The sequence below is a fragment of the Passer montanus genome, unplaced genomic scaffold (genome assembly GCF_014805655.1).
Source record: "Passer montanus isolate IOZ18808 unplaced genomic scaffold, ASM1480565v1 scaffold14, whole genome shotgun sequence".
NCBI lineage: Eukaryota > Metazoa > Chordata > Aves > Passeriformes > Passeridae > Passer > Passer montanus.
Window position 1 is genome coordinate 5,035,750 of NW_024360941.1, and position 11,222 is coordinate 5,046,971.

At 41.6% G+C, this 11,222-nt stretch overlaps 1 protein-coding gene across 3 annotated transcripts; it reads left to right on the forward strand.

Annotated features, from left to right (window-relative positions):
• Positions 1-1,789: 1,789 nt before the first annotated feature.
• NPY5R (neuropeptide Y receptor Y5) lies at positions 1,790-8,508 on the forward strand. 3 transcript variants are annotated; one of them, XM_039700119.1, is made up of 2 exons: positions 1,790-1,824; positions 6,590-8,508. In XM_039700119.1, the coding sequence occupies exon 2, from the start codon at positions 6,599-6,601 to the stop codon at positions 7,928-7,930; it is 1,332 nt and encodes a 443-aa protein (XP_039556053.1). In that variant the 5' UTR covers positions 1,790-1,824; positions 6,590-6,598; the 3' UTR covers positions 7,931-8,508. The 3 variants fall into 3 exon arrangements, with proteins under 3 accessions (XP_039556053.1, XP_039556054.1, XP_039556052.1); XM_039700120.1 differs by lacking the exon at positions 1,790-1,824 and adding an exon at positions 4,257-4,377; XM_039700118.1 differs by lacking the exon at positions 1,790-1,824 and adding an exon at positions 4,267-4,377 and having other exon boundaries at positions 6,587-8,508.
• Positions 8,509-11,222: the final 2,714 nt, after the last annotated feature.

Sequence of the window (11,222 nt, forward strand, 5' to 3'; positions counted from 1 at the left end):
ACATGTGCAATATAAGAAACTTTAATTTCCCACTGGGCTCTGCCAGCAAATTTAGACTGCTTTAAAACACACTATCAGTCTGCTGTAGCCAGCAGTTTCTATAGGAAGATGTAGTGTCTTTAAAACTTCACTTTTTCCAGGAGAGACTTTCCACTTCAAGCAGTGGGCCCAGTAATGTGGGATGCTCTCCTGGAACAGGAGAAGTAGGGGAAGTGTTAATTGTGCCCATCATGTGTTAGAGCCATAGTGGGTTTCTATGTATAGGTCAAAAATTTGTGTGAAAGGATTCAAAACCATCAGTGTTATGTGGGAAGATGGTCAAAAATGCTAAGAACAGCTACTCAGGCCTAAAAAGGATTAATTCTGTTCTCCCTTGTGACTAACAGGAGAGTTGTGTTAATACCATGAGATGGATTGGCACGTCACTTCCACCTGGCAGCTCCCTGTGCTCCACTTGCACATGCAGTGATTCACCAGCAGTGGGTGGTGAATTATGCAGAAGCAGGCAAAAGAAGATGGGATGAAATCTTCAAAAGAAGATAAGATGAAATCTTCTTTACCATCCTGAGCTCATCTGCTGAAGATGAAGATTATTTGTTCCTGGATGGCTCAATGAGTATTTTCACAACACCCAAGTTAAATAAGGAAGCTACCTGGACTTTTCAAAGGTTATTTTACAATATGATTGATCCAGTTGTTTTGTCTTTGTGGGGTACAGTCTTTCACAGGCTAATTATAGGGACAGCTTTTCTGCAGTGCTCTGTTAATATCAACTGTCAAAGTAGCACCTTGGCAAATGGGAAAGTCATTACATTTCTGTGTCAGATTCTGCCACTTGTGCTCCCAGGGACCTGCATGTCACTGAGTTCTGCCGTAGCTCTGTAATAGGACTATGATCAATGACTCTTCTCGTGCTAGAAGATAACAGCTGGTCAGAGTAGCAGAGTTTGTCTTTTCATGCTTTGTACTATGACATACCCAACAGTTTTCAGGCTTTAAAATATTGCTCACATAAGAATACCCTGCTTTCTCACTGATTGTTCAGACAAAATTAAAAACACCCCTCAGATATTTTGCGCTGTAAGAACCGAACTCAGCTCAGCAAGGAAAACTGTTTGGGGGAAAACCATTGCCTTCCACCTGTTCTAAAATAAAAATTAAAGGGTATTTGAGCAGCAGGGATCAAAACCTCCAGCGCTCTGCTCCAGCCGAAGCGAGGGGAACTCTGATCAGCGTTCTGTGATTGCCTGTGTGTGCTCGCACCTCGCTATGTCCCGAGACTCGCAGCGCGTTTCACCTCCGCAAAACGCCGTGCCCTGAGTGCCGGGTGAGGCACTGAGAGCATCCCCTAAGCACCGGCGAGCGCAAGGTGTATTTACCGTCTGGCTGTATTTCCATGGAAACTCTGAGTGTCACACCGTGCAGCGCTGAAATACCGGGCTCCAGGGCTGCCTGGAGCGGCCTCCCGAAATGCGCCCGCGCTGCAGCCCCAGCCGCACCTCAGCCGAGCGGGCGGCGAGTGCGGCACCGGCGGCGGCACCCCCAGCCCCGGGGCCCGGCCCTCGCCCGCGCAGCAGCACCCCCCTAAGATGCGCGGCCAGCCCCGGGGGCTGCAAGCCTCCCTCCGCTTCCTCGGAGCCGCGCTCCGCCCGCCCGCCCGCCCCGGAGCCCTGAGTGCGCCCTGGAGCCCTGAGTGCGGACCGGCGCCCTGAGTGCGCACCGGCGCCCTGAGTGCGCCCCGGAGCCGCCACGCGCGCAGGTAACGCGGGGCGGGCGCGGAGCCGCCACGGCGGGCTCGGCACGGCTCGGCTCGGCTCGGCACAGGTCGGTTCTGCTCTGCTCGGCGTAGCTCAGCTCCCCTCCCATCGCGGGGCGGCCGCGCAAGTTTGCGCGGGGCCCCGCCCTGCCACCGAGCGCGGGGATGGGGAGCGCATCAGCCCTGCCGCGGGTGGCGGTGTCGCGGCGGCCGCGGGTGCCGGGGGCTCGGGCTGAGAACGGGAGCGATGTTTCGGACGCGGGGCGGTGCAGAGTGGCTCCCGAGGGAGGCGTGGAAGGGCAAAAATAACAGTCGTTCCCGTTTTGGGGTGGTTTGGTGTTTTTGCGAGCCAGGAGTTGCTGTGCTCCCTGGAAAAAAAATGTAGCCAGGCGTTTCAAGTTTTCTGCTCTGGCCAGCGAAGAGACCATTATGTTCCATAGCATTTCCTTGGAGCTGGACATACAATCTTATTAGTTGGCTTTGGCATAATTTGGGAAGTTGTATTCTTGTTTTCCGGGATAATTGCAGTTCTTTTGGTGAGACAGAGAAATAGGCATACCATTCATGTGTACAAAAACCGGGCTTTTTTTTGACTTCTGAAGTAATTTCAATCTGTTGAATTCTTCCAGGTTCTCAGGCTAGTTTTTGCTGTTGCACATTATGAACAAGAACATGAGAATCAGCAGCTTTTTATCCTTAGCTTGTGTAGTGAATGCAACACCAGTGGTTTCAGATTTTGTCTCGGATGTTATCTCAGTCTGTATTGATGTGAGGGTATTATTTCTTAGGCTGTAACAACCCAGCTCAGTGCTTTCCTAAATCTTTGATGGTCGTGCAGTAACGGCCACGCATATTAACTATTTACATCTGTGTAGATGCTTAAAAACCTTCTCTGACTTTTCCTGTGCAGTCTTGATACTTCTCCAGTATTATGAGGGCAGAAAGGTTGTACTTCTGACGAATTTACACAATGTGCTTCCTCTCTGTGTGTTCACCATGGGGTTTGGGAGGTTTTTATTTTTTGGGATTTTTTTGCTGGGGGTTTTTTGGCTTTTTTTTTTTTCCTTACTTTAACATAGAGAAAGGTCATCCAAGACTGTAAATCGTTCACAGCTATAAAGATTAATTGCCCTGTTGCAAGGATTAAACTGACTGGAATGTACAAGGACCAGCCAGTCAGAGATAACTCAATAGGTATTAATATTGTGGGATATAAGCTCTTATCCATGAATAAACCTTAATATAAGTTCCATCTAATTGAAGGAACATTTATGGAAAAAACAATTGCCTTTAGAAGATGATGGTTGCCTGCCTAACTTTTGTGTTCTTGAAAATTTCCCTTTAAATATATAGAGAAATAGAAATATCCAGCCTGTTAACTGTCCTAAATTATGGTTTAGGGAATCTGTAATTTCAGTGACAGCTTTAAGTGAAAAGATGATTATAAGATATTAAATATATTAAATTAGGACAGATTATCTGGTGCCTCTAACTCAGCTAAATGCTAACTGCAATCATTTGACTCTTACAGTAAATATTTGAATCTACCTTGGATCCTGCCACAAAACTGCAGTCTCTACTGCTTTGAGCAGCCTAGCCTCCTGCCTCAAGCATTCCACTGAAAGTACAGGAGACCTAGGCAAGCCCACACAGAGCTCACAGGTGGAGCTGAGCACAGTCAGGAATGTGCGATGTGCAGACTAGCATTACAGAACAGGATCCTCGTTTGCTTGACTGATAGATGCAGGAGGTGAAAGTGATCCAACTTTTGGAGCTGACAGCTAAAAAACCTCCAGCAGGTACCTTCAGATTAACTAAATCTGAGCTTAGAAAAGAGGCGCAAGCCACCCTGGCACTATCGTGCACTTAGTTTAGAAATACACTTCAAATATGAGGTGAAGGTATTGAAAAGGGGGTCATATTACTTAATTCTCTTTTCCACAATGGCATTTTCAGGAACTTCCATTTCCCTGAAAGTTACAGCCATGTGCTGCACCGGGATTGACCAACCAACATGAGGGAGGGTGAGTGAATCTCTGAGAATAGAAGCAGCTGTTGAAACAAAGCAGGAAGATAAATGCCAATAAGTCACACAGCCCTGTGAAGATGAGTTTGGGGACTAGAGATATGGGAGGAAAACTCCTGTTTGCATCTTTTTTACTACTGCTGGCACTCAGACTGACAGCAACTGGTTTCTTTTTGAGCAGGAGAAAAAGCTCAGAGAGCAAGAGATCTGCTTGGCATGTTTTGAAATTAGTGGGCAAAGTCTGCTTTCTTTTTACATTTCCAAAATTAAAATAAAATTCTCTTTGGGCATTTTGCAAGGGAACTTGTGTCAGCACAGGAGCTGTCTGTTGAAACCAGTAGATTATACCTTCCCTCTCTGTCTTGCTGTCACTCTGAAACTGTGACTATAGGAAGATGGTGCAGAAGGGGTTTCTATGCTTCACAGACTTTTTGGTGCCCTGGGTGTCCAGCCATGGTCTGAAGAGATGCTCCTTCCTTTCAGATGGTCCTTCCTTTCAGTGCTCCTTCCTCATGGAAATGAGGACACATGGTAGGGAAGAGTTTGTCTCTCACCTGAGTCCCAGGACAGCCAAAGCACAGAAGGAATAGAGCTGGTAAGCCCATACTGGACTTCAGAGGCACTCCTGCTAAACTTCTTCAGTACTGATGCATCTCAACAAAATATGTCTGTTTCAGAAAACCAGCATATTTTCTTTTTGTTTTTAAACTTGTATTAAAAACACAATCAACCCTTCTGCTAAATCCATACTGCAAGATCTTTATGTAGAGGTGTAGAAATCCGCAGAACCTGGCAACAATCTTTCACTTAAACCTTCAAGAACAATTTAGTAAACATGAATTTATTAAACATGTCACAACATAACACTACATAAAATTTTGTTCCTTGGTCTTATTCTTAGCATTATATTACCTTATCCAGGGCAAAGGTTATGCAGAAAAAGTTATGAAGTGTTAGGAAATATAAAGAAATTTCAGCAGATTTAGGAAGTCACTGTGGTACACAACCATCTTCAGTTGGTTACTAGCAACTCAGAAATTAGCTCAGAAAAATTAAGTAAAAAACTCTTTACTTCATGAACTAAGAGTTCTATAAAGAGAAACTCACCAAAATGAAAACTTCTGATTGTATCAATGTAGAAATAAAGAGATTAGATCACTTACAGAATCTCTAGTCTGCTCCTTTAAAGTTGGTCTTGCAAATGTAGTCTCAGATAACACTACTTGTCTATTATATGGTTTTCCACCATTTCATTAAAGACTAGAAGAAACTGAACAGAAATAATATGCATTCATGCCTCTCTGCTCATATGCACACAATTATAATATTTAGGTTATCTGATTTCATGTATTCTGGTTTTAATTCTGTTTTAGCTGTTAAAAAGCACTTTAATATTGAGGCAAATTGAGAAGGCTCACTTTTTTCACCTCTTTCCAACATATTACCTGCAAGATCTTTTCATATATGTATATATATATGTATAGAAAGATATATATGCGCATATGTATATTTCTTCTCTTACTTGGAGGACCTTCACATCACAATACAGTTAGTGAACATTCTCAGGTTGTTTTATGGTTTGAGCTTCCCTTTGGCTTAAACTGTAACAGTAGGAATACACATGATATGAAGGAATGAGCACATCTGCACGTGTGGAGGGAACCAAATAATATTATTTCACTTTGAAAATGTCAGCACGGTGCAGCTCATAGAGGATTGCTATAATCTTGAAGAGCCTTGCCTTTTTCAGGTGACAGATACAGCCTTCTGATCTATTGACATATGCTTTGGGTTTGTAGATATTTTTTTGTTTTCTCCTGTGTAGGATTTCTAAACATTAAGCAGTTTTGTACAGAACATTGGCACTCTGGGGAATCTGGACTTTGAAACTCTAGTACATGCAAGTGTTTAAGGTAAATGGAGGTTTGAAAGGAATTCTCACGTCTTTCTGTTTGTTTTAAAATGAAGACTAATATATGAAGATTCAGAAGGCAGAATAACTTTGTGCTAAGCTAGGTTTAACATCAGATGATTCTGTGCTGAATAAGTAGCATTCACTGAGTTTTCAAATGGCTGTGTGTAGTTTGCTTCCAGATAACACTGTCCTCTCTATATTACATGCAATTACTTTAGGTGTTTTTTAGTTTTCCTTTCTGCTTGAGCACAGTTAAACTATATTCAGCACTTAGTAGAAGATGTTTTCTACACACACCACGTCAGGAATTCCATCTTGAATTACAGTGGATTTCCTGATCCTTTTTGAAAGCTCTCACGTATTTTGTATTAGGTCTCTACTAGCAAGGTAAGAAATACTACTGCAGTTGTTAGCATATGCATTTTCAGGTGCCTTCTTTATAATTTGTAATGATATAATGATTAGCCATCTGCCCAGATGGTGACTGTAATTTCCTTACTCATATCAATGGGCTGTTATTCACATGAGTAATCTCACCGACTCGAGGTGTATTGCTTTTGTAGCTAACTGTTCCCTCATGGAAAGCCTGACACTGTGTTCTGCAGCAAAACACAGTTAAAAGGCAGCACCATAATGCAGACCTGTAAATTGCCATTCTCTCACGTGAGCATCTAGGTAGGAGGCCTAGGAGTGCTGAACACCCAATGATAAAACTACTTAGCTAATTCATGTTGACCTGACATTATGCAGGATCTGCCTCACGGTAGACTAACATCAATAGTAATTTATTTGCATTGAGGTAAAAGGTAAATTTATGTACTTTTACATTCTGATTAACAGCAATATCATAATTTCTTCAGATGCTAATTAATGCCTTTCTCGTTCTAAGCAGGACTGTAAAATGGATTTAGAATTCAAAGACCGTAACAACAGCACACATACCAAGAACACCTCTTCTCCAACAAAGAATTTTTCTGCCTGGGAAGACTATAAGAGTAGTGTTGATGACATGCAGTACTTTCTTATTGGGTTGTACACACTTATAAGTCTGGCTGGCTTTGTGGGAAATCTCCTTATACTAATGGCCCTACTAAAGTGCAAGCAGAAGACAGTAATAAACATTCTCATTGGAAACTTGGCCTTTTCTGACATCTTGGTTGTGCTGTTTTGTTCACCTTTCACGCTGACATCCGTCCTGCTTGACCAATGGATGTTTGGCACTGTCATGTGCCATGTAATGCCCTTCCTCCAGTGTGCCTCAGTCCTGGTTTCAACTTTGATGCTAATATCTATTGCTGCAGTCAGGTACCGCATGATAAAGTATCCCCTCTCCAACAATCTCACAGCAAAACAAGGCTATTTCTTAATAGTGATCATTTGGGCCTTTGGCTTCACAATTTGCTCCCCTCTGCCAGTTTTCCATAAAACTGTGGACCTCAGCAAAACTCTGAATTTAGAGGGACTGGAGAACAGGCTGCTGTGCATCGAGTCATGGCCTTCTGATTCCTACAGGATCGCCTTCACGATAGCCTTGCTGTTCATGCAGTACATCCTGCCGCTGGCGTGCCTGACCGCCAGTCACACCAGCGTCTGCAGGAGCATAGGTGCTAGGCTGTCAAGCAAGGAAAACAAGTTTGAAGAAAAGGAAATGATAAACCTAACTCTTCATCCCTCTAAGAGCACTGGCACACAGGTTCAACCCTCCAGTTATTCCCGGTGGAACTGTGCCTTTGGCAGAAGGCACCACAGAAGATACAGTAGAAAGACTTCAAGTGTGATGCCAGCTATTTCAAGGCATCATCAGGATGCTCATTCCAGAGATGTCCCAGAAACCTCTGACACAGAAAAAAGCCAGCTCTTTTCCTCCAGTAAATTCATCCCTGGGATCCCTATCTGTTTTGAAATGAAACCAGAAGAAAATACAGAGATCCGGAACATGATTACAGTATCCCAGTCCATCATCAGAATTAAGACAAGATCGAGGAGGGTTTTTTGCAGACTGACAGTGCTAATACTAGTTTTTGGCTTCAGCTGGATGCCTCTTCACCTTTTCCACATTGTCACAGATTTTAATGCCACACTCATTTCCAACAGGCACTTTAAATTAGTATATTGCATATGCCATTTGTTGGGTATGATGTCCTGCTGCTTGAATCCCATTCTCTATGGGTTTCTTAACAACAGCATAAAAGCTGATTTAATGTCCCTTATTCCGTGCTGCCAAATACCATGATTTTATGTGCCCCAAGATAAAGTAAAACAAACAAGTATGGCTTTCAAGCCTAGTGGTGTGTATAGCTGTAAAAGCTAAATTAGTTTAGTTTAGTTTAGTTAGTGTGACTTGGTTGTGATTAGTAGCATTTTTTTGTGGATGGATAGTTCTATGGCTTCTTGTATTTCTTGCATTGGGCAGAAATGTATGCATATGTTATCATATTCTTTTATCTGTTACATGTAGGAAATCATGCCCAGTCTACAAAACCAGAATACCATTTTCATTACCCAAATTGTTGGCAACCTGTACTTTCAAATTATACAGAATATGTAATGAGTAATAAATGTGAGACAGACTACTTAGACATATCAGTATTAACTGTCATAAAACTATAATAAAATACATATAATTTACTAAATAATTATTGTTGAGATTATTTCAGTGCCTTTGACTGTTTTCTAATATAATTAAATCTCTCTGGATGTTATCAAGAAAATATTTTTCCTTAGTTCTTTGACTCATAGTTTTCAATATCTTTGCAAGATGCTTTGCTGCTTATTCCTAGGTTGTCTTATTTCCTGGAATGGGTTTGAGGGTCCTTGTTCTTGCCTTGATTGTTTCCATCTCACTGTATTTATCCAATACAACCTATCTCTGATTTCCTCAGACAATTTTCACTCTGGCTTGTCATTTTATGTCATTTTCATCCAGCCTGAATTTATCTATAGTTATGTCTTTATTCTCACAGTGATGACACCCCTGAACATACAACACATTTCTGATCAGAGTAAGCCTTCATTATCTAAGCAAATGATAGTGGGAAAGAAAAAGAAAATGGAAAGACATCAGGAATTTTTTCTCTTCCTTTACTAAAATGCAAAAGCTGACTGCACTTCATTATAACTGACCCACTTGCTTTGGCAAGGTATAACAGCTTTCAAATAAACATGTGCACGTGTGCCTTGACAGATGCAGTGGGAGGGGCAGAGAGGATTACTTTTAAATTCAACAAAGGCAAATGCAGGATCCTGCCCCTGGGAAGGAATAACCTGTCCCTGCACCAGCACAGGCTGGGGGTGACCTGCTGAAAGCAGCTCTGCAGAGAAGGGCCTGAGGGTTCTGGTGGACACCAAGCTGTCCATGAGCCAGCAGTGCCCTTGTGGCCAAGAGGCCAATGGTGTCCTCTGGTGCATTAGGAAAAACATTTAGCCAGTCAAGGGAGGTGGTCCTGCCCCTCTGCTCAGCTCTGGTGAGGCCACATCTGGAGTGCTGTCCAGTTCTGGGCTCTTCAGGACAAAAGAGAGATGGAGCTTGTGGAATGGATCTCGTAGAGCACAACAAAAATGATGAACAGACTAGAGCATCTCTCTTACGAGGACAGGCTGAGGGAGCTGGGCCTGTTCAGATTCAAAAAGAGACAGCTGAGATAGGAACTCATCAATGTCTGTCAGTGTCTAAAGGAGGGTGCCACAGGGATGTTTCCAGTCTCTGCTTGGTGGTGCAGAACAATAGGACAAGAGGCAACAGGCAGTAACTGATGCACAGAAAGTTCTACCTGAACATGAGGAAGAACTTCTTTACTGTGTGGGTGACCACAACCTAGAACAGGCTGTCCAGAGATGGTGTGGAGTCTCCCTCACTGGAAATACTCAAAAACTGTCTGGATGCAATCCTGTGCCATGTGCTCTGGGAAGACCCTGCTTGAGCAGGGAGATTGGATCAGATGTGATCTGATGTCCCTTCCAACCTGAAGGGACTGTAGTCCCTTCCAACCTGACCCATACCCATTCTGTCATTCTATGTGTGTAAACACCTGTGCAAACACACAAATACACACAGACACAAATGTTTTCTGCATCTCCCCTCTCTCCTTTTCTCCTTTTTAACTAGACCAGTACTTTTGCTTCCAAATTTAAATCACAGGTAACTTCCCTAAGTCGTATTATATTTCACAGCACAAATGCAAAGTGTATATATATATATATATATATATATATATATATATATATATTTACCTGCCCCAGATTAATTTAATAATCCATCTCTGCCCTCAGGATTCAGTAAATATAGAGTCTTTGCTTTGAGTTTTAAGCTGTAAAAACTCTCCCCATTTATAGCTGGTAATTATTTCCTTTTCTCCAATAAGATTTTTTATCCAATAGGCTTTTGTATATAGCTTCTACAGACGGAGAAACAAAGTTATTATTTTTATAAATGGGTGGTTGGAAACAGTCATCATGCATTTTTTTCCCTCAAGATATGTCCTTTCCAGACAGTCTTTAAAGTGAAAGCAGTTGTTTTGTTTTGAAGAATCATCATCTTATTTTTTTATCACAGTGTTATAATTCTGAGACCTTTCCTCCCCAAGCCATTTTCTGCTAAGGAGTTTATTACATGCCAGTGGGTAATAGCTTCTCTCCTAAAGAATTTTTCTAACATCTAGTTCCCAGTAACCTGTTGTTCTTTGTTTTAAGTAGTGATATACTTTAATAGTTTCTCTCTGGGCATTGATCACTGCATTTTGCAGATTATTATCTTCTAAAACCCAATGTCACTTAATAGAGTACAAATGGTACAAAATAGATACTTCTGGAACAATAGATATTAAAATAGCTTCTTAAATGTTTTAAATACTTCAAAAATATTTATGACTAATCTTAGTATATAAACTTAGGAAAAAGTTAACTAAATCTACAGTGAGAACACAGTTATGTAGTGCTACAGAAGGTACTGTTGCTTTTGCCCTCTTTCTGTCCACAAATTTTTGCATCATTGTAATATGTAATCTTATTTACACCATGTGATATAGCCAAATAGTATAAAAGGAAAAGACAGCAGTCACATTGTTTCAGCTTGAAATATTCCTTCTGACATTTTTTTTCAATTTACTGTTATCTTCCTTCCTACTTGCTGTTTATTTTCTATTCCTTGCATTCTTTCAGAATTTTAACTGTATTTAACTCCTACATTGCCAATTGTTATTTATACATAAATTACATGTTTATTTAGTAATTATTCTTTCCAGAGCAAATTCTACTCACTCTGTATGGCAAACAGAATCATGCTAGGACTCTAACAAGGCCTTTCTCTAGTTTCTGAGTTGCACAAAGATTAGTCTATACACTGGAGATTTTAGATTTATATCTCTTTGCCTGGATGAAGTCAATAACTGTGCTCTCTACTCTTTACACTGATCAAAGCACAACAAATTATGATTTGGCAATAGAGAATTAAATCAAGACAGCTATTGAACTTCTTTAGTCCCGTGCCATATAAATCTGTCATCTTTTTTTAAAGCAATAGTGGGAGA

Bases quoted from the DNA above. Each gene is read 5' to 3' on its own strand.
- NPY5R (XM_039700119.1), top strand. From the start codon at position 6,599: ATGGATTTAGAATTCAAAGACCGTAACAACAGCACACATACCAAGAAC.